General features: G+C 48.6%; 1 protein-coding gene across 1 annotated transcript in view; it reads left to right on the top strand.

Moving 5' to 3' along the window:
* The window catches only part of ERLEC1 (endoplasmic reticulum lectin 1), a 284891-nt gene that overhangs the window by 177507 nt on the left and 83002 nt on the right, over nt 1-24382 (top strand). The window contains exon 7 of the mRNA XM_086927644.1: nt 2786-3009. Coding sequence (XP_086783770.1) covers nt 2786-3009 — 224 coding nt within the window. The remainder of the gene's footprint in view (nt 1-2785; nt 3010-24382) is intronic.

Consider the following 24382-nt stretch of genomic DNA (forward strand, 5'->3'; position numbering starts at 1 on the left):
CAAATGTGCGTGATAAATACACTTTCCATCAAAGGTTTTAAAAAAATGAAGTATATTGTCTTGCTATGAGTGGATGATTGCAAGCTCAAACCGTGTCTGACAGCACCAAAGTCCGCCTAGCTATCCGTCTGACCACATCTTCTTGAAGTTATAGACGCTGTGATTACGATATGAAATATGATGCCTTAATGTATTTCCGCTGTAAAAAACTAAACACTAGCAGGTGTTTATGAAAAATCATATGTGAATTTGAACACATTTAAGTATTTTTTTGTTAATTATTAAATATATATGCTCTTTGCAGCTTCCCATTTTATGTCATTGTGCTCGCATATTGCAATGACTGAAATAAACATTGTTCTTTAATAATTGTGCTCGCTTCCCATATGCGCTGCTTAAAGTAAACACTAGCAGGTGTTTAAGAAATATCATATGTTAATGTGAACATATTTAAGTATATTTTTGTTAATTCAAAAATATATATGCTCTTGCCATCAGTGGATGGTAGGAGGCTTGAACCTCGCCTGTCAGCACCAAAGTCTGTGTATGTTTCCGTCAGACCACATGTTGTTGCAGTGATTGACGCTGATGTATCGCTTACTTAAATAAACATACTTCGAAATATGCGCTGCTTTGTTTGTGCTCGCATATGCGCTGCTTCCCATTGTAAGTAAATTCGATGTCATCAGCAATTGTGCTCGCATATTGAAATGACATAAATACACATTCTTCTTTAATAATTGTGCTCGCTTTAATGAACGTATTGAGCATGTCAGCGACTTAAATAAACATTGTTCTTTTATAAACATTTTTCTTTTATAACTGTGCAAACATATTTAAGTATATTTTTGTTAATTCTAAAATATATGCACTCTTGCTATCAGTGGATGGTAGGAGGCTTGAACCTCGCCTATCAGCACCTTACTTAAATAAACATACTTCGAAATATGGGCTGCTTTGCTTGTTTGTGCTAGTATGGAAATTGATGTCATCAGCAATTGTGCTTGCTTTATTGAACGTGTTGAGCATGTCAGCGACTTAAATAAACATTGTTCTTTTATAATTGTGCTCGCAAAGTGTCAGCATATGCACTGCTTCCAAGTAAATTCGATGTCATCGTTAACGATGTAATAGTCAATGCGATGCACTTGCATGCGTCCTGATGACATGCGATGTGATGACGGGCACGATGTAATCGCCGCGTTGCAATGTCAGCGCGATGCGATGTATCCGATGTAAGGGGCGCTTCCTCTCTGGAATGGACCACCTCCTTCCTCTCCGGCAGAACCCAGTGCATCCGCCACACCCCTTTCCGGTCCAAAGCCTCCGGGATCATCTGCGGCGTACCCCAAGGATCATCCCTCAGCCCGACATTGTTCAACATCTACATGGCACAGCTCGCCCACGTCGCCGGACGGCACAACCTCAACATCATCTCTTAGGCCGACGACGCCCAGCTGATTCTCTCCCTCACCAAGGACCCCCTCACCACCAAAACCAATCTCCATGCAGGAATGAAGGCTGTTGCCGAGTGGATGAAGAACCGCCGTCTGAAGCTGAACTCGGACAAGAAGGTGGTCCTCATCCTCGGCTCCACCCTCTCAGGCTGGGACGACTCCTAGTGGACGACCGCACTGGGAGCAGCACCGACACTCACAGACCATGCATGCAACCTGGGATTCATCCTCGACTCATCACTCTCCATGACCAAGCAAGTCAACGCCTAGTCAGCCTCCTGCTTCAACACCCTCCGCATGCTCCGCAAGATCTACTGGTGGATTCCCATCGGAACAAGAACAGTCACCCAGGCCCTCGTTTGCAGCAGGCTGGACTACGAAAACACCCTCTATGCAGGAGCCTCGGCCAAACTTCTGAAACTACTTCAACGCATACAGAACACCTCTGCACGCCTGATCCTCGACATACTTCGCCACAGCCACATCACACCCCACCTGAGACCTGCACTGGCTTCCCGTCAATAAGAGAATCACCTTCGAGCTCCACAACCACGCTCACAAGGCACTCCACAACACCGGACCGGCATACCTAAACAGACGTCTCCCCTTCTACACCCGAACCAGCTCCGCTCCGCTGACCTCTCCCTCGCCACCGTAGAGCGACCACCACCGGTGGCAGATAGTTCTCCCACCTCGCCGCCAAGACCTGGAACACCCTCCCAATCCTCCTACGTCAGACAGACCTACTAACCTTCAGGAGGCTACTCAAGACCTGGCTATTCGAGCAGTAGCAGCACTCCCCTCCCTCCCCCCAGCGCCTTGAGTCCCTCACGGGGGAGTAGTGTGCTTTGCAAATGTCCTGATTAATTGATTGATTTAGACCATTGCCTTCCACATCAATCAAATTGCGTTCCTTGGCTGACAAGTGCTTGAACAATTTTGTGCAGATTTGTCAAACAGTGCCAAAGTTGTTAACGAAAAATAATTTACTTTGTGAAGTGCAACTCTGTCACCGCAGAGCCTCTCGTGCTCATGTTCATGCCTTTTTGATTTATATTTTTATTGCAGTTTTGTATAGCGCTATATACCACCAGTGTTGCATCAAGTCTTTCATTAGGTATAGAGCATAGTAGAATACAAGTAAACATAGCCCTAGATTTTGCCGAAAGATTGCATTCTGGTCTCTTTGCAGCATTAAGAATGTTATAAAACAGTTGTTTGGATTCTGGTAGCCCTGCGATGTAAGAGAGCTGTTTAAGCCACTTGTTTTTAAATGTAACTTTCACTAGTGTAGAAAAGTAACACTGTCTTGTATTTCTTTGTTTTAGATTCCTACTAAAAACATAGAAGGGCAAATGATGCCATACTTCCCTTTGGAAATGGGAAATGGAACTCCCTGTAGCCTAAAGCAGAATCAGCCCAGATTGACTGTGGTGATGTACATCTGCCATCCAGAGGCCAAGCACGAGATCCATTCAGTAGACGAAGTCACTACCTGTGAATATGAAGTTGTCATATTGACACCAATTTTATGTAGCCATCCTAAATACAGGTAATATGGCAAAACTGCAGCAATTCTGAGTGCAACTACATCTCTCTGATCATTCTTTTGCATCTGCTTAACTTATTATCTCCAAAATCTGTGGTTGACCCATCTACCCCAGGAATTTCCATAATCTAATTCTGTTCATTGCAGTTCTTCCTCTGTATTATAGAAAGTATCTTAGTGTGTTCTATGTATATTTGAACTAGCATGGTAGATATGACACTTCTCCTAGTGTATCTCTAAAAGTTAAGCAAGGCTCTTATCAATCCTTACTTTTGTTTTCTATTACCAATACAAGTCCATTTGAATATTTTTCCCCATTTGCACAATATCATTCAACTGTCCTTCTCTGTCCAGCTTGTGAAGTTTTTTGGTCATTACTGCACTTAATATCAACGTTCACTAGTCAGTTAAAAAGCAGTACTATTGTTCAATATGTAAGTTGACAAGTCACAATTTTAACATTTGGATCCATTGCATTGTGGGTTTACTATAGTTTTCACTGGTTCTCATCTCTTTGTGAAAGTGAATTGTTTTCAGCTTTTACATACTGTCAACTCTCACGCTCTCCATTGCAACAAATGTGCTTCTCTGAGCAAAAACAAACCCCTCATGTAGACAAGTAGTTATGCTACTTAGTCTTTCTCCTCTCTCTTCGTCTTATAGATGAGTCCTTGAAAGGTTTTGCAGTGAGATACAGAGAGTGAGGGAGATGTTCAAAGATACTTGGTGAGGGAGAGAGCTAGCATGAGAAGGAGTAAAAGGGTGTAAGAGGCTGGCTTAGTACATGGTGCACACTTATTCAAGTGGTGCATCTTGCACTAATCCAAGGAACCCTTATGGTGATTTTAATGGTCTTTGATAACCATAGAAAGCTCTCAAAATGGTAGCTGTGGAGAGCAGCTTTCAAGCTTATCTTGAAGGAGTGTTAAGCAGCTTGTTTTGCCAGTTTAATCTGTAGTGTAGATTAGATGAAAAGAAACCACACAGTGTTTAGCAAAAATAAGTCTTTTTATTTCAACACAATATCACATTGGTATATTTCCTACACAGAGATACACAATACACAAAAATACTACACAAGCAATCGGATAAGTAGCGCAAAATACAGTAGTCTCCAGGGAGAAAGCCAAAAATATATTAAAGTGGAAAGCAAATTGTAAAGGAGAGCAAGACTTGGACCAGTAGACCCAGATGTAGGAGAGTAGGGTCTGCTTCCTATGGTCACCCCCACTTTTTGCTGTGAGTTTCTGGTTTTTCGACTTTAGTGTGGCTGTGGGCCTGCTAATCAAACTCACAGCACAGCTGTTCTCTCTCTCTCTAAATTGATACCATGTACTTTAGGTACATACCTAATTGGGAATTGGGTCACCTTTTTGAGCCCCTGTATAGGGTACCCTAGGTACCCAGGGCATAGGTGCATCCAAGGCCTACCAGGAGCTGCAGCATGCATTATGCCACCCCTGGCTGGCCATCCAAATTGACACCACAGGCTGATCACTCAGCTTGGGTAAGGTGATGTAATCACCCCTTACTTAGATATAGTATATCTAGATCTACCTTATATATAGACACATATGCACCTATAAGTCACTCCTATGGTAGGCCTTGACAATCCTGGAGGCAGAGTGCTTGGTTTCATGTGAGAGGCTGCTCTAGCATGAGCTGAGCCCTTCTGCAGCTTTCGGAACCATCTCCTTATAGCTATTCTATGATATAGCCATACCATATACTCTTAAGTGCATTATAATCCTCGCGGTTAATGCTTACTTTGGTTTGGCTTTATCGAAACATATTGTGTAAGGTGTCAAACACTTTGGAATGCTACCCCCCACCCCCGCCAGTCCTGGCTTCGGGGGTAGCATTCCACCCTTCTAGAGGGAGAAGACATGTAGTTACTGCTTTACCCGGTTAAAGTTAAACAGAGCCTCAGCATCATAAAATGGATGCTGCTGCCACAGACACGAGTCTGACCTCCTGCAGCTGGACGAAACTCCAGCAAGGGAGGCTTGGACAATAGGTTTCCTGTCGAGGGAGGTGCTAGCACCTCCCCAGACAACCTGTAGTGTATTGGGGTAGGGTGGGTTCAATGAAAAGATGCTTTTCCGAACACTGCCTGGGGCACACAAGGTGCTCCATGCATAGCCCGGTTCAAACCAGTTGCTGGGGCACTCCAGCCCCGCTCTGGCGCGAAAGTGGACAAAGGGAAAGGGGTGTAACCACCCCCTTCTCAGGTCCACCCATTGGAGGGACCTAGCAGGTAATCCAGCCCCTAAAATCAGTATAAAGATAGGAGCTGTGTCTAGAGACATTAGATTATCCTGGACTGAAACGAAACTCTAGGACCTTCGACGTTCGATACAGACTAGAAGACTGAAGACCTCTCACTTGTGGTCAAGGAGTGACCACCCTGTGCAAACAGGCACCACCAGTATCTTGCCCGTTTGTTTTGTCGATGCTCCTGCCGGAACCTGAAGACTCAGCGACTCAGGAACTGGACTTCCAGACTTCTCTGACTCCAATCCACATCCACAGCAATGCTGAGACCCGTGGCGGACACGAGAGACGTGGGACCGGACATCCTGGACTACCTGCACTTTGCTAACAGTGCAACTACCGAGGCACCCTCACAGTTGTGCATTGGAGTTTGAGAAGCCCCAGACCCGAGCGCCATTTGCACTGAAGCTCAGCCCTCCACACTCCAAGAGTGCGGCGTGGGGCCTGCTCTTGCATTTCAGCTCGATGTGTCTTCCCGGTTGCTAGCCTGCTGGCTAGTTAGCCCTCAGAAGACTTCCGTTTGAAACTACACTGCTGGCCTGGTTCCTCCAGGCTTGCTCCAGCTTCCCTGCAAAGGAGAAGCTCCCCAGACCTTGCTGGTGTGAACTGAAGCCAATCTTCCCTTCCTAGGTGGATTGCGTTTGCCAAGGCTTGTTGGGTCCAATCCGGATACCGACACCGCAGTCAACTAGATCCTTTGTGGGACAGCTCGAATCCAGCTCCTGGTCGTCGTCCACGCCTCCTGGTCCTGTCGGCTGCAGAGACGAGCTTCACCTTCTTCACCTGAAACACTTGACATCGCCCGGTTTCTTCCTGGTAACTGGCTAGCGACCCAGACTCCATTGCCTCTGCTTTCAGGTTCTTCACATCTTCAATCCACCCGGACACTTTTCTCCTGGTCGCCTCCATAGGAAACCGCAACGAAACCCGACACGAAAAGACACCTATGCACCCGGCTTCCCTGAAGTTTTAGCCTAGGACTGCTGGTCCATGCTACCACTAGGATAGCTTGTCTATAAGGTTGACTTTTCAACTACCATCAATAAGGATCGTTTAGACTGGTGCAAGGTGCCCACTAGAATAGTGGACATCATATGCCAGGCTAACTTCTCACATTGGTGTGCAGCGGATGGGATAAGAGCTTGCTGTTGTTTTACCATATAATCTTAAGATATCATTTGAAAGATCACATTAAGGTACCTGAAGGTACATATAAATCAATTTCTTATAATACTTAAGTTCTACTGAACTTAGTTGTTGTAGAGCAAAGAGCTTAGCACACCCTGACTACAACTCCTAGAGAGGTTCTAGTAGATAACACTTAGTGTAGGTAGGTGCACACACCACACCTCACTAGAAAATGTCCTTAAGAGGAGAGCCTAGTGTGTCTTTCCCCACAGAAGTTGACCCTCCCAGGGCACCTTCTAACTATGAAACATTTACTTTTAATGAACTTAGAAGTTTATGTTCACTCAGAAAACTGAGACAAGGACAGAGACCAACCTTTAAACACCTAGTAGATCTGTTCGTTGAGTATGATGCAGAAAAGGCAGCAACCCCAGATCAGGTAGGTAGTAGAGAGGGGGGCCATCCCTCAACAGAAGATTCTCATGATGAAAATCTAGGGAGTGCTGATGATGAAGAGGATGATGATCAGGTCCAAGTTGGAGAACTGAACCAGGTCAACCTAAGGCTACATGGGGCTGGAGAAGAACAAATCCAATCCAGACCCCCAAGTAGGCTTAAAACTGAGCCCAGAAGAAGGAGATCACTTTCCAGTGCTTCCAACCATTCTGAGGACTCAATGGGGTTAGATGCCTCAGCTCTAAGGAGAATGACTTCCCCTCAGAGAAGAGAGAATAAAGCTAGGAGGAAGGAAGTGAATCTTAGGATCAAGAGCCAAGAAATTGCCCTTGCAGAAGAGACCCTAGCTCTTGCAAGAGAGCAAAAGTTGAGTGGGTTAGAACCCACTGGTGGCAGCAATATCCATAGGGAATGGTCAAATGACCAGAGAAACCTAAGTAAGATTGTCCCTACCTACCAGAGTGGGGATGACATCCACAAGTGGATAACTGATTTGGAGGAGACCTGCTAAGTACAGCAGGTTCCCCAAAGTCAGTCGGCAGCAATCCTATGACTCTCCTTTTCAGAAAAAGGTAGAGACCAGCTCCTCACAGTTAGTGATGAGGATGCTAACAACTACACTGTCCTGAGGATTGCTCTGATAGATGGGTTTGGCTTAACCACTGAATAGTATAGGTTGCTGTTCAGAGACACCCAGAAGACACACTCGGGACTGGACTGACTTTGTAGATCATGCCACTAAGGCTCTGGAAGGCTGGTTACTGGGCAGTAAGGTCAAAGACTATGCAGGATTGTATAATTTGATTATGAGAGAACAAATTCTTAATAATTGTCAGAACCAGTTATTACATCAACACCTGATTGACTCGGATCTGACCTCTCCCCAAGAATTGGGAAAGAAGGCAGACAAATGGGTCAGAGCCAGGGTTAAGCAGAAGGTACAGAACCAAGGGGGTGATCAGAAGAAGCAAGACCAAAAGGGTGGGGAGAAAGCAAAAGACCAGAAGTCTTTGCCAGGTCCCCAAAAAGCTTCTACTAAGGGGGGTTTCAGGAAATCCAAAAAGAAAGAAGGTCCAAAGAAACCATGGTGTAAATTTTGTAAACGTAATACTCACTGGACCAGTGATTGCACCAAGAAGGAGGCAGCTCCAGCCACCATTGCCCCTAAGGCAACTGTTCCCCCTAGTTCAGCTAATAGTGGTTGTTTTCAACAGAAGGGTGTAGTAGGGTTAACCCTGGGAACTGAGATGGATTCTGGCCTAGTCAGAATACCAACTCAAGCTGTTCTGGTCTGTGATGTGGACATGGCTATGTCCTCTACTGTGAGCCCCAGTAACTTGGGCAAGTACAGACAGACTCCTTTAATTAACAATAAAGTGTCTCAGGCCTACAGGGACACATGTGCCAGTGTCAACATGGTGACACCTAACTTTGTGGACCCTGGACAGTTCATACTAGGTGAGAATTACCTAGTGACCAATGCAAGCAATGTCACTACCACCCATAGTATGGTAATTGTTAATTTCTGCTGGGGAGGGGTAACTGGCCTCAAAAGAGTTGTTGTTAGTTCAGACCTCCCTGTAGAATGTCTGCTTGGCAATGATCTGGAATCTTCAGTCTGGTCTGAAGTGGAGTATAGGACTCATGCAGAGATGTTGGGTATATCAGCACATGTCCTTGCTGTGACCAAGTCACAGGCCAAAAAGTGCAAAACTGAACAGGCCCTGGATCCTGAAGTTATGGACCAGTTGCCTGCCAAGAAAAAGAGCAGTAGGGTTAAGGCAGTGCCTTTCCCCTTGCCTCAGGATGAGGATCAGCCTTCCAAGGAAGCTGACTGTGAGGCCCAAGAAGGAACTGTCTTAGAAGAGCTTGAGCCTGATCAGGTTGAGTTTCTTGGGACAGGGGACCTTCAAGGGCAGATCTGAGGCAGGCACATTTGGACTACCCCTCTCTTGAACCCCTCAGACAGCAGGCTGCTGGGAATGCTACAGGTACCCGTAAAGTGTATTGGGATGAAGAGCTCCTTTATTCAGAGGCTAAAGACCCCAAGCCTGGTGCTTCCAGGAGGTTGGTCATACCTTTGGCATTCAGGGGCTTCCTTCTTACCTTAGCCCATGATATTCCCTTAGCAGGACATCTTGGCCAGAACAAGACTTGGGACAGGCTTGTCCCTCACTTTCACTGGCCCCATATGTCAGAATATACCAAGGAGTTTTGTCGCTCCTGTGTCACCTGCCAAGTCAGTGGCAAATCAGGTGGCACCACAAAGGCCCCCCCTAATACCACTACCTGTGGTGGGAGTTCCCTTTGAAAGAGTTGGGATAGACATTTTTGGACCAATGGATCCCCAAACAGCATCTGGGCACAGGTTTATTCTGCTGGTAGTGGATCATGCCACCAGATACCCAGAAGCTATTCCCCTAAGGACCACAACAGCACCTGTTGTGGCAAGAGCCCTCCTGGGAGTTTTCTCAAGAGTGGGTTTTCCGAAGGAGGATGTCTCAGACAGAGGTGCAAACTTTGTCTGGATACTTGACTGCTATGTGGAAAGAGTGTGGAGTGAACTGTAAGTTCACCAGACACTACCATCCACAATGCAATGGTCTGGTGGAGAGATTCAACAAGACCTTAAAAGGCATGATCAAGGGTTTACCTGAAAAGCCTAGGCGAAGATGGGACATCCTTCTGCCCTGCCTTTTGTTTGCTTACAGAGGTCCCACAGAAGGGGGTTGGCTACAGCCCTTTTGAACTTCTGTTTGGGCATCCTGTAAGAGGACCCCTTTGTCTGGTGAAGGAAGGATGGGAGTTACCTCTAAACAAGACAGTTCGAGGCATGCAGATTGTACAGTTAGCATTAGATCGCCACCTGGTGTTGGGCTTGGATGATTGCAGGTTGTTGTCTTCTTGGAAGAAGTCTTTGTTAGTCCCGAGATAGGTGACTCCTTCCTTGGACAATATTGCGCATGGGCATCAGCTCCATCCTTAGATTGTTTTTTACGCCACTGGGTTCGGATGAAAGTTTCTCCGCTCCGGCTAGAAAACAACTTTTCTGCAATTTCGATGCGCAGAACTTCCTCAAACTTTTACAAACTACCTTCGACTTGGACCATAAGACTTTTCAACGAAATCGTTTCCATTCCTGTAATTGAAGTGGGCCGTTAGGCCTACCGACGCCGTGCGGCCTACACCACATGGAAAGAACTCAGTTCAAAAGATGCCCGGTATGTAAAGCAAAGTTTCCACATAGCGACCACCACGAGGTCTGCAACTTCTGTCTATTGCCGGAACTTGACGAGTCTACCTACACAGCTTGTGCATCCTTCCGATCGAAGAAAACCATCCTGGATGGAGGGCCCGTTGACACGAGATGAAGAGATCAGCTCCAGCACCGGAAGATATCTTCGACGACGAGGTTCCGCTCGTTCCCGAAGAAGACTCGCCTGATCTCCAGATTGCATCAGAGGCAGACGACTCGGATGACTCCATACCATCGGGTCAGCGCGTGAGTACTACTGCCCCTGCACCACATACACTGCCCAAACAGAACGCAAAGGTCAGCACTCCGCCCAAGGGGCCCAGTCGAGACCGAACACCTACTTCAAAAGCCCCGCCTTCGGGCTCTGCTCCGAAGAAATTAACTACGCCTTCCAGTGCCTCGACACCGAGCAAGCCTCTTCCATCGGCACCGAAAAATAAGGATGCCTCGGCACCGAAGCCTAAACACCCTTCGGCTCCGAAGACAAAAATAGTATTGACACCGAAACCGAACACTGCTCCAGTACCGAAACCGAAAGAAGCACCGGCTCCGAAGCCGTCCACTTCTACACCTTCGGTGCCAAAAACCACAAAACATGATTCTGAGGTGCCCAAATCCTCGAACATGCCTATAAAACTGAAAACGACACCTTCGGCACCGAAAGCTACGCCACGGGACGTTATAACACCTACCAAGGCTAAAGAAACCAAACCACCTCCGCCGGCACCGAAAAAATCAACGCCCAAGAAGGTTGTACAGGAGGGAAAACTTTTCCAACCAGATCCCTGACAAAAAAAAAGATGTACATAGACCCAAACACAGGTCATATAGGTGCTACGCCTCTCAAGAAGAGACCAGAAGGTACACCACCCATACCTGTGGTTCCTGCCAAGAAAAAGGACTGTGCAACCTCTCTTATGCACCCTCCCTCTCCTATACCTCCCTCTTCTCCTGTTTCTCCTCACATATCACCTCAAATCTCTCCTGTCCATTCACCATTATCACATTCGCCTCAACACAATGATGATGAATATGATTTGGGTGGAGGGGAAGATATAGAAGAACCTGATTCATACCCTGTACAGGAGGGTGTGTGGAACTTTTCCAAACACTTAAAATGTGTCTATATGGGACTTTGCAAACCCCCAAAACGTACCTGCCATTCCTGAGCCACAATAATACCCATCAAAACCTTCCCCTCCAGAGGATACCATTGGTTTTGGTCATCTATTAAACAGAGCTGCTGTATACCATGGAGTCCCCATGCAGTCAGATGACATTGAGGAAGATTTCCTCTTAGATACCTTTGAGCAGTTCCAGCAATCTGCTCAAATTCTTCCTATAATTAAAGGGGTAATCAAACATGCTCCAGAGGTATTTAAAGACCCTGTACGCACTAGAATATTGAACCCCAGAATTGAGAAAAAATATAGACCCGCACCCTCAGATCCATTCTATATCAAAGGACACCTACCACTAGACTCATTAGTTGTATCCAATGCTAGGAAGAGGGCTGATTCTCAAACTTCTGGCGAGGCACCCCCACCTGACAAGGAATCCAAAGTAATTGATGCGTCCGGTAAAAGAATAGCTGCGCAGGCTTCCAACGTTATGGCGTATAGCAAATACACAAGCCCTCCTCTCTCGTTACGATAGGGCTCATTATGATCAATTAGAGAAACTACTTGAGCACCTACCAGATCAGTATAAAGATCAAGCTCCTGATCTCATACAAGAAGTTAATATCCAATTCCTCAAAAAAATGCGCATAAATGTCGCAGACAAAGCATCTAGAGCTGTAAATACCAGTGTCATACTTAGGAGAAATGCGTTGTTACGCATTTCAGGGTTTAAACAAGAAGTGCAATCCACCATTTTAAACCAGCCATTTAATCAGAACCAATTATTTGGCCCAGAAGTAGACACTACACTAGAAAAAATGAAAAAAGACACAGACCCTGCCAAGTCTATGGAGGCTTTACAGTCCACACAAGCTAGAGGCTCCTTTCGTCGCTCCTTCTACAGAGGAGGATCCAAACAAACTGGAGCAGACACTACCACATCTTTCAAGTCACAAACATCCTCTAACAAGGAATATTATAGAGGAGGATACAGAGGCAATAATACCAAAGGAAGAGGTCGCGTAACAACAACAATTGATCCTCTTTCACCACTAAACAATGACTTCCCTCCGCTCCCCTCACAGCATTCCACTCCTGTAGGGGGCAGACTAACACAGTTCCTGACTGTCTGGAACTCCATTACAACAGACAAGTGGGTAAGACAGATTATACAACATGGCTACTGCCTAGAACTTACAGCAACCCCTCCACACATACCTCCCAGGCAGCGTCCAATGTCTACAGACCATCTAACTCTGCTTCAACAAGAAGTTCTATCACTTCTACAAAAATACCCTATTCAAATAGTTCCTTTACAAGAACAAGGAACAGGGGTTTATTCGCTGTACTTTCTAATTCCCAAGAAGGACGGGACACTAAGGCCCATTCTCGACCTCAGGCCCCTCAACCATTACATACAATAAGAACATTTTCATATGATCACTCTGCAACACGTGCTTCCACTGCTGCAACAAGGCGATTTCCTTACAACACTAGATCTAAAGGACGCCTATTTCTATATACCCCCTTGCATCCTGCTCACAGAAAGTACCTCAGGTTTGTACTAGAAGGACAACACTATCAGTTCAATGTCCTTCCATTCGGAGTGACAACTGCACCGCGAGTATTCACAAAGTGCCTAGCAGTGGTAGCAGCACACCTCAAGAGACAACAAATACATGTCTTCCCTTATCTAGACGATTGGCTCATAAAAGCCAAAGCATTCAATCAGTGTGTCCAACACACACATCAGACAATTCAAACGTTGCACAACGTAGGGTTTACGATAAACTACACCAAGTCGCACCTGCAGCCTTCGCATGTACACCAGTATCTAGGAGCTACAATAGACACGTCTACAGCCCTAGAATATCCCAGTACAGCCAGGATACAGAGCATTCAAGCCTTAGTTACTGCCTTTCAACACCAACCGTGTCTGCAAGCCAGGGTGTTCATGAGGCTAATAGGCATGATGGCATCTTGCATCTTCATAGTACCACACGCAAGATTGCAAATGCGCCCATTACAGGAGTGCTTAGCACAACAGTGGAACCAAGCTCAAGGTCAACTAACAGACCTGGTGTTGGTGGACAGCCGCACACATCGCTCTCTGCAGTGGTGGAACACCAAAAACTTGACAAAAGGGCGGCCGTTCCTAGAGCCTGTTCCACAAGTAGTGCTCCCAACAGACGCATCCCTCACAGAATTGGGATCCCATCTCTTACATCACACAACTCCGGGTCAATGGAACAATCAACAAAAACTGTTCCATATCAACCATCTAGAGCTGCTAGCAATATTCTTAGCACTCAAGACTTTTCAACTTCAAGTACGAAACAAAGCTGTCTTAATCCGGACGGACAATATGACAGCCATGTACTATGTACAAAAACAGGGCGGGGACACACTCTCTGCACAGAACATTTGGAGATGGGCCATTCCTCAAAACATACATCTGTTAGCCGAACACCTTCCAGGGGTTCTCAATCAGATAGCATATCTGTTAAGTCGGCAGTCACAACAGATTCACGAATGGGAACTACATCCACAAGTTCTTCAACCATTCTTCCAAAGGTGGGGTCATCCACACATAGATCTGTTTGCCACCCACGAAAATTCAAAATGCCCAGCCTTCGCCGCCAGGTTTCCTCACCCACTGTCCGAAGGCAATGCGATATGGATGAACTGGTCAGGCAGATTTGCGTACGCTGTTCCGCCTATCCCACTGATTCCATTAGTGGTGCGCAAGCTCAGACAACAGTCTCTCAAACTGATCCTGGTGGCGCCAACATGGGCACGACGACCATGGTTCACCGCACTGTTAGAAGTATCTCTAGTTCCACACCAAAAGTTACGACTAACTCCACCCCTGTTAACACAGAGCCAGGGAGAAATCAGACACCCGGACCGAACCAACTCAATTTGGCGATCCGGCTCCTGAAGTCTTAGATTTTGCTTATCTAAACCTACCACCAGACTGTATGAACATTATTAAAGAGGCTAGAAAACCCACTACCAGAGTGTGTTACGCCGCTAAATGGAAAAGATTCCCAATATATTGCAAAAATAATCAAATTGATCCCCTGGATGCCTCCATCCAAAATATCATTTGTTACCTTTTACATCTACAAAGGTCTAATTTGGCATACTCTTCCATACACCTGCACCAATTGCAGCCTATTTACAAAACAGGCAACATCTGTCTCTCTTCAGAGTCCCTGCAATTAAAGCGTTTATGGAAGGATTGAAAATGATAATCCCATCCAGGTTACCACCTTCCCGTGTGGAACTTAAATATTGTCCTTACAAGACTCATGGGACCCCCTTTCGAGCCTCTACATAAATGTGAACTGCAGCTTCTAACATGGAAAACTGCTTTCCTCGTTGCCATTACCTCTCTCAGAAGAGTAAGTGAGATACAAGCTTTCACTATACAAGAACCATTTTTTCAAATACATCCTAACAAAGTGGTTCTTAGATCTAATCCAAAATTTCTTCCAAAAGTCGGTACTCCTTTTCACCTAAACCAGTCCGTAGAGTTACCGGTGTTTTTCCAAAACCCAGACTCTGTAGCGAAAAGAGCTTTACACACATTAGATGTTGAGAGCTCTCTTGTACTATATAGATAGAACGAAATCCTTTCGGAAAACAAAACAACTGTTTGTCGCTTTCTCTCCTCTGCACAAAGGCAACCCCATTTCTAAAGGCAGGATTGCGAGGTGGATTGTAAAGTGTATACAAATATGCTATATAAAAGCTAAACGTACATTAACAGTTCCTCCTAAAGCGCACTCCACTCGCAATCTAGGTGCCTCTATGGCTTTCTTAGGAAACATACCCCTAGAGGACATATGTAAAGCAGCAACATGATCTACACCACACACCTTCTTTAAACAATATTGTGCTGATGTGCAAGCCAAGCTGAAAGCTGTAGTAGGCCAAGCTGTCCTTAAAACTCTATTTCAAACCACTGCAATGGATACAAGCGGCCACCGCTAGGGCAGACACTGCTGCACAATCGATGCTAAGTGTACAATCTGCAGCTCATATGCCTCGAAAGGAAAATGCTACTTACCAGTATGCATCTGTTCTTGGCATGTAGAGCTGCAGAGTTTTACACGCCCTCCCGCCTCCCCGGGACTTATATCCGTTCCAGTTTTCATCTTACTTAGATGTACACGCATGGACATTCCTTCCTCTTTACTTCTACTGACTCCATCATTTCCCATCATGGCGAAAAACAATCTAAGGATGGAGACGATGCCCATGCGCAGTATTGTCCAAGGGAGGAGTCACCTATCTCGGGACTAACAAAGACTTCTTCCAAGAAGACAACAACCTGCAATCATCCGAGCCCAACACCAGGTGGCGATCTAATGCTAAGTGTACAACTCTGCAGCTCTACATGCCAAGAACAGATGCATACTGGTAAGTAGCATTTTCCTTGTGGACTATATACTTGGTCTCCACTTCAGGATGGCTGAGAACATGAAAAAGGCATCCAAAATCATTGAGGCTAGCCAGGAACTTCAAAAAGCCTGGCATGACCAAAAGGCTGTGCTGACTGTTTACCAGCCAGGGCAGAAAGTGTGGGTGTCGGAGCCAGTGGCCCCAGCAGCACTCCAAGACAAATGGTCTGGACCCCACACTGTTGTTGAACTGAAGGTAGAGGTAACCTATTTGGTTGATCTTGGAACTCCCACGAGCCCCCAGTAGGTGATTCATGTCAATAGATTGAAACCATATGTTGACAGGGCAGACATGGGCTTGCTCATGGCTACAGATGAGGGACAGGAGGAGGAGAGTGATCCTCTCCCAGACCTGCTTTCTCAGAACCCATATAAATATTCAGTTGATGGTGTAGCCTTGGCAGGCAGCCTCACTCACCAACAGCAGCAGGACTGCAGACAAGTTCTTCAGTCCTACAGACATATGTTTTCACTGACTCCAAGTCAGACAAGCTGGTGCACCCTTCTGAGGTGAACACTGGTGACAGTCTGCCTGTGAAGAGTAAAATCTACAGGCAACCTGACCATGTCAGGGACTGTATCAGGGCAGAGGTCCAAAAGATGTTGAAGTTGGGAGTTAAGCCCTCAGAGAGCCCTTGGGCCAGTCCTGTAATCCTAGTGCCTAAACCTCACACCAAAGATGGTAAGAGAGGGGGCGTGGCTAGCAGCCGATCATGGCGGCAGCATAAGGGACGAGCTCCGCGGCTAAAGCGGCCTCTTCGACTATCCGGCTCATAATCCGCTACAATTTTCAAGCCCTGTAGGAGGGAACCGGAGCCTAGGACCGGGCGGAGCAAGTAGCGGGAGCGGCGTTCAAATCCGGCGCCTGGGGACCGAGCTCCGTCGAAGCTGCAGTTTAGCCTACCTCGACCACTTGAACCGGGACCTTCCCTGATCGAATAGCCCGGCAGGAAGTACAGCTGTTCCGGGGGACCTGGACCGGAAGTGCCCGCACGCCGTGCAAGACGGCGAGACCCGAAACTACGCCGACAGACTGGGCACCGCCCACGATCGAAGGAAGAGTAGCGACACCATTGCACTGTGGCCGCCACCCCCAGACCAGTTCGCTGATTGACCGACGGCCACAGGTGGAGGGGAGCCTAGGATGGTGAAGGACAGCCGCCATTTTCTAAGTGGAGAAAGACCCTGCGCACTTATTGGCCGTTAGCATACCTCACCCTGCGGAACGCCCTACAGATACCCGGCTGGTGAGCCAGAACACACGCAGCAGAATACACCCGGCTCGGAAGAACAATACGACCCCCCGGGGGCCCGGGGGGGGGGGGACAGCTCATTGGAACCGGCGGACATCTGAGAGGCTCCCTGGCCGCGCTCACGTGCGGACAAGAACACCAACACTCCGTGGCCGTGGTGGGTGAGCCGCTCCGAGCAAGCTGGAGCGGAGAGGCCCGAAAGCCACGAAACCCAAAGGCATGGCAGGGAAAGGACCGAAGAGCGGCACCACGCAGACCCGCATTGAAAGATACACATCCGACAAGCCAGCTACCTCCCCCATGACGGGGAAAGACACGGGAGGCAAAACTGCGGATGCCCCGGGAGGAAAGAAGGCAACATTAGAAGACGTGATGCAGGCATTGGCTCAGCTACAAACAATGGTGGGCTCGATCTCCACAGATGTCACTTTGCTTAGAGCCGACCTCCACAAAATGTCGGAGAAAGTCAAAGACATGGAAGTGGTCACAAAATCCCTCGTGGAGGACGTCTCAGAACTTCAGCAGGCAATGGGGAAGATGGCACAGGACAATAAAATGCTGCGTGAGAAACTTGATGAGCAGGAAGGGCGTTTTAGGCGGAACAACATCCGCATTATTGGGGTACCGGAGTCGGAAGGCACGAGAGCCATGGACTTGTATGTGGAGAGCCTAATTACAGACTAACTTAAGCCAAAGGGTGTGTCTACTTTCTTCTCCGTAGAGAGGGCCCACCGCGTGCCTGGCGGTCAACCGAAGCCGGGGGCGTCTCCGCTGCCTATAGTTGCCCGCCTATTCAATTTCCGAGACCGGGACGCCATCTTACAGGCGGCCAGGACGTCCCCTCCTATCAGACTTCAGAACTCCACCATAGCCTTCTTCCCTGACTACACGGCGGACGTCGCGCGCCGGCGAAGGACCTTTTTTGAGGTTAAAAAAGAACTAAGGACACGAGAAATCCCGTACTCCATGCTCTTCCCCGCAAGACTTAGGGTAGTAGCAGAAAATAAAACTTGGTTCTTCGACACCCCTGAAGCAGTGCAGTACTGGCTGGAGGGATGGAGACCGGGCCACCACCCTCGGCGCACCAACCGGCCCCCAAAGGGCCGAAATGCAGGAAGACATCCGGACTCCCAAGCATCGGGAGGGGGCCCAGAGAGCAGCTCGCCCTTAAGAGAAGAAGGCGGTCAGGAGGAGAACGAGGAACTGTGATCTCCAGGTTTCCATACGTTACTAGACTTATTGGGCTGCGCATACGCTACCCGCCATTGGACACTGGGTGATGGACCTCTGGGGGTGTGAGTGAGAGGCCGCTGGCGGCGGAGAGCCCCTCACCCCGACGCGCAAGTACACTGTTTTGGGGCTGGGGTATGCACTCTGCTCAGTTGGGGGGGCGGGCAGTTTTGAGTCCGTGTAGCAGGGGGGCAGGGAGGGGGGTTGGTTGGGGTACAGGGATGGTTAAAGTTTGGGACCATTTGGTCCTGCAAGTTCTGGTTTTTCACACACACATGTTAATTGGTATGACTCAGCATTTGGAAAGCACCGTAAGTCTCTGGGAAGGCCCGATGGCGGGAGGTACGGAAGAGTCGGACCTATCTTGCACATGTCTCCATACAGCACCTCACTCCTGGCAAGAAGGCTCCGCGGCCTATAGTGATCCCTCCGTAAGACTAGAGAGGGACTGCACCCTACGGGCTCCTTCGGGCCCTAACACCAGCAATTCTTATGGCCAGGATAAATAGCCACACTCCACCAGCCCAGCTGCAAATCATGTCGTGGAACGTTAGAGGCCTGGGCGACAAGATCAAAAGGGGTCTGGTGCTTCAAGGTATTAAGAGACAGGGGCCCTGGTGAGCTCCCACTGGATCAGCGCCTGGCCACCATTGTGGTCATTCATAAGGAGGGGAAGCCCAGAGACCTTTGTAGATCATATCGCCCGATCTCTCTGTTGAATGCCGAACCCAAGATCCTGGCTAAGTTGCTGGCGAATCGGCTCGTGGGTGTGATCGCTGACCTGGTCCATCCAGATCAGTCTGGCTTTATACCCCACCGCAATACTGCCCTTAACCTTCGGAGGCTTCACGCTGTCATGGCGCGGGTGCACAAGCTTTGTGAGCCGACGGTCCTGGCTTGACTGGACGCAACAATGGCGTTTGATTCCCTCGAATGGAATTATCTCTGGGCGGTACTGTCCAAGTTTGGGTTCGGCCCCGACTTAATAAGTTGGTTCTGGCTTCTCTATGCCTCCCCGTTGGCCAATGTAACGGTCAACGGCCGGATGTCTGCTTCCTTTGCCTTGCGCAGGGGTACAAGACAGGGATGTCCGCTATCACCGCTCCTTTTTGCCCTGGCGCTTGAGCCGCTGGCCGCTTGGATCCGCACTCACCCTGACATCAGTGGGATCAAGTGGTCGCCTGGCTTTGAAGATCGAGTCTCGCTTTATGCGGACGATATTCTGCTCTACCTTACCTCCCCCTGTCGGTCCTTGATTGTTATGTTTGACGTACTGTGCACCTTTGGTGGGTACTCGGGCCTAGTTATCAACTGGTCCAAATCTTACCTCTATGTGCTTAGCGGAGACACTCCACGCCTCCCTAGGGGTTGTGCGATACAGGTCTCGCAGCAGGGATTCAAGTACCTGGGCATCTATGTATCAAAGGATGCCCGGGCGCGATACGCCAACAATTTGTTTCCCCCTCTTGCGCGCCTCAGGCGCGATGTGGAAGGCTGGAAAAGGTTGCCGCTGTCCCTGTTGGGCCGCGCGGCATTATTCAAGATGATGTCCCTGCCGAGATTCCTATACGCGCTTCAAAATACGCAGGACCCCGTCCCTTCGAAGTATTTCAGGGAGATTGAAGGTCTACAACGGGCCCTTTTGTGGGAGGGTAGGCCGCGTATAGCCGTGGTTAAGCTGACCATCCCGTGGTACGACGGCGGTATTGCCTTGCCTGATGTCCGCCGGTACTACTGGGCCTCCCAATTGGCTGCTCTTAATCATGGCTTTTATGGCCCGGCGGAAAGCCCGGGATACGCCATGGATCGTTTGCTCATGAATGACGGGATGTACTACAGGGCGTTGTACTCTAGATCTCTGGACGGAAGATTGACTGGTCCCACCAAGACCGCTGTGCAGATATGGAGGGCCATTACGAAGGCGCTGGGGTGGAAGGGTAGGCTCACCATGGCCACTCCCCTCTATGACTCTGACTTGTTGGGTAGGCTGTGGCACTCGAAGGGGTTTGACCGATGGGACCTCATTGGTATTTCTAAGGTGGCTGATGTGATGGCCAGATGAGAAATCAAATCCTTTGAGACTTTGCAGACTGAATTCCAACTGGGCGCCACGGAATATTTTAGATATGCACAGTTGAGACATGCCCTTACGTCTACCCTGCCTGTTGGTGAGAAGGTCCCCGAATCGTCCCCGTTGGAGGATAGGGTGCTGGACGGCCATATGCCAGACAGCGCCATTTCCCTGACTTATAAAAAGCTAATAAACGTTCGGACGGACCTGTTGCTGAAAGTGCGTGATCAGTGGGTGCGTGATGGGATTGAGTTGGATGATGAGGATTGGCAGTGTGCGGTGTCCTCCCCCAAAGAAGTGGCGATTTCGGCTAGGCTGAGTCTAGTTCAGCTTAAAATTCTTCACAGGGTTTACGTTACTGGCCCCAGGTTGATTCATATGGGGCTTTCCCAGGATGGCCTTTGTAGGCGAGGATGCGGTGCACTGGCCACCTTCATGCATACCATTTGGGAATGTCAAGTTATTGCCTCCTATTGGGAGCGGGTGCATGCGGTTATGCGTGAAGTGACTGGCGTTGATGTGTCTGCGGAAGCTCGACGTTGTTTGTTGAACGTGTGGGGTCCGACTGACAACAATAATGCCCAAACTCGCTGGATCACGCTAGGGAACATGGTGGCCAAGCGAGATATTGCTCAAAAGTGGGGCGCCCCGACCCCCCCCTCCGTGAGTCTCTGGAAAACTAATATGGACTGGTGCATGCTCCGTGAGAAAACTGTGTACCTAGCTAGGGGCAAGCCCAGGATGTGGGGTATGGTCTGGGGGGCATGGAATGCTTACAGGGGCGATATTTGTGTGCCCCCTGATGTAGGTCCGCTGGAGGCTCGTCTCTCACCCTAGCCATTCCCTCCACTCAATGTTCCATTTTAACGTAATCCTGTCCTTTAGTCCCCCCACACTTGTATGCTCTTCCCGATATGTTTCGTTCAAAATGTCTACAGGTCCCACTCGCCCCCTGGATTTGTGCTTCACTGTTCCTATGTTTTACCTTGCCACCCTTTCCTTTCCCCCCTTCTTCTTTTCCCTTCCTTTTAGGTTTCGGTAATGTTCTTTAGGTTCATATTATATTATAAAATTAAACCTGATTACTCCTCTAATTGTTTTGTGCACACTTCTCCTCCGCTTTTCTATTGCTGCCAAGCCTCAGGGATGTAAGGCTGAATAGATGTGTGCTTTGAATTATCAATAAAGGTTTTTCAAAAAAAAAGACAGGGGCCCACCCTAGTTCTTTTACAAGAAACACACTTGGTGGGGGCGGACACACGAGCTCTGGACAGGAAGGGATACCATATGATAGTGCATGCTGAATTTACCTCAGGGTCACGTGGCACAGGCATACTGCTGCGAAAGTCTTCCCAATACATAGTAAAGTCCACAAAAGTAGATGAGCAAGGCCGCTTTGCAGCGGTACATGGCCAGTGGGAGGGTAGACTGTTAAACGTGGTCTCCGTTTATATCCCACCGGTGTTGCAAGCAGTAGCGCTGCCGGATCTCGGCAAGTTCCTGCTGGAACTCCCTGAAGGGGATTTGCTTATTGGTGGAGACTTTAACATGACACTCACGCACACCCTTGATCGGTTCCCCACACGAGCACACACAGATGGCCCGAGCAAGCTCCAGAATTTTCTAGAAGCGCAGGGTTTGGTGGATGTGTGGCGTACGCTACACCCAGATCAGCAGCAATACACCTATTACTCGGCGACCCACAATAGCCTTTCCAGGATAGACTACTTTTTTACATTGGGAAACGGTCTCCTCAACATCAGCGAAGCAAAGATACAGCCGAGGGGCATTTCGGATCACTCGCTGGTCACTCTGACCGTGTCTAGTACAGGCACCAAACGTAAGAGGATATATCCAATTTTTCCAGGGTATCTTAAAGTCCCACAGATCAGTAAAGACCTGAAGAAAGCGACCCGGCTGTATTTTGAGGAGAATCAGTCCTCGGTAGACTCCCCCTCCATACTGTGGGAAGCCTACAAACAGTGTTCAGGGGACAGGCTATTGCGGCGATAACGAGTCACAAAAGAGCACAAAGGAGGGAAGCACTGGAACTGGAGTTGGGCCTCGAGAGGGCCAACACTGCTCATATGGCGGACCCATCAGAAGACACACTCCATGACTTACAGATACACCAGCGCCGCCTTAACGACCATCTGAGGCGTGTGACCATGGCGGACATCGCCGCGACTAAACACAGAGTTTATGACATTGGGGACAAAGCTAGTAAACTCCTAGCGTGGCTGGACAAGAAACAAGGGGGAGGTAGGAACATACTGCAAATTACGGACTCGTGTGGCACTGTGCACACCCAGCCGGAGGAAATAGTAGAGGCACTGGCCGATCATTTCAGTGAAGTCTACACTCCGACAATAGTGGTGGCGGAGGACGAAGCTCGAGCCACCCTCGACTGTGTGCCTCTGCCAACGCTGACGGAAGAGGCGGCGAAGGACATCGACGCCCCCTTAACAACTGACGAAATTCTGTCGGCCATTAACTCCCTCCACTCGGGTAAGGCGCTGGGCCCCAACGGGGTGCCCATTGAGTGGTTTAAAACCATGTCTGAGTCCCTGAGTAAGCCCCTTCTTCAAATGTATGAAGAGAGTAGGATAAACGGTACATTGCCCCCTGATCAACGGATGGCAACTATAGTCGCCATCCCGAAACCGGGTAAACCGCCCAGCGACTGTAAATCCTATAGGCCTATCTCCCTCCTGAACCCGGAGGCCAAAATAATAGCGAAAGTACTGGCGAACAGGCTTATGTCATGCTTAAGTCAGGTGATCCACCCAGATCAATCCGGCTTTATGCCACATAGAAGCACGGCCTTAAACCTTCGCAGAGTGCACGGAGTTGTGGCGCGAATCTCAATGTTGAGGGAACCAGCAGCAATATTCTCATTGGACGCCAAAATGGCGTTTGACCTGGTGGAGTGGAACTATCTCTTTGCAGTGCTCACTCGCATGGGCTTTGGACCCGTCTTTATTTCCTGGATAAGGATGCTTTACAAGGATCCCATGGCCAGGGTAGTAGCGAATGGACACGTTGCGTGCCATACGTCTGGGACGTGGTACGCGACAGGGATGCCCACTCTCGCCCCTCCTATTTGCACTGGTCCCAGAACCGCTGGCGGTCACTATCCGAAGTACACAACTTCTGAGGGGGATTAGATGGGATCCACAGTGGGAAGACAGAGTGTCCCTATACGCGGACGACATGTTGATATACCTCACAGACTTAGAAAATAGCCTTCCAAACCTCCTTGCAATCTGCACCTCACATGGGCGAGTGTCAGGCTATACTATCAATTGGTCGAAGTCGATACTCTTCGAACTCAAGGGGCCAATCCCGCCCCTGCCAGACTCCTGTCCGCTGGAGATAGCTCCTTCTTCCTTTAAGTATCTGGGAATCCATATCACTCGAGATGAGACTAAGTTCTCGCTGCTCAATCTGCAACCCCCTTTGACTCGGCTCCGCACCGATGTGCAACACTGGAAAGAACTCCCACTAACGTTACTGGGCAGAGCAGCATTATTTAAAATGATGGCGCTGCCGCGCTTTCTATACGTCCTTGAAAACGCCCCACGTTTGATACCCGCCAACTTCCTCCAGAGAGTAACAGCACAAATTTCGAGTCTGCTCTGGGGAAACCGGCCAGCCCGAATTTCCCACACGAAGCTTTATAGGAGCTGGTATGATGGAGGAATTGCACTGCCTAATATGTAATTATATTATTGGGCAGCCCAACTCAAGATCCTCAACCAGTGGGTGCATGCCCCACTGGACGACCCAGCATTCAAAGCAGACAGGGCACAATTAGGTACAAATAGCTTACTAGCACCTCTATACCACCGTGGCACGGCGGCAAAACATATAGGACCCACCAAACACACCGTACAACTATGGTACAAGGCGCAAGCGAAGCTACACTGGGATGGGACCATCACAAAGCTCACACCACTGTGGGACACCAAGGCACTGGGACATCTACGGCGCACTAAGGGCTTCACCCAGTGGGATAACATTGGGATATCGACTGTGGGAGACATGTGGACTAGGGAGGGAGTGATTCCGTTCGCGACCCTTCAGGAACAGTACGAACTGGGAGATAGCGAGCTGTA

Source organism: Lissotriton vulgaris, chromosome 6 (genome assembly GCF_964263255.1).
Source record: "Lissotriton vulgaris chromosome 6, aLisVul1.2, whole genome shotgun sequence".
In the NCBI taxonomy this organism is placed as follows: Eukaryota; Metazoa; Chordata; class Amphibia; order Caudata; family Salamandridae; genus Lissotriton; species Lissotriton vulgaris.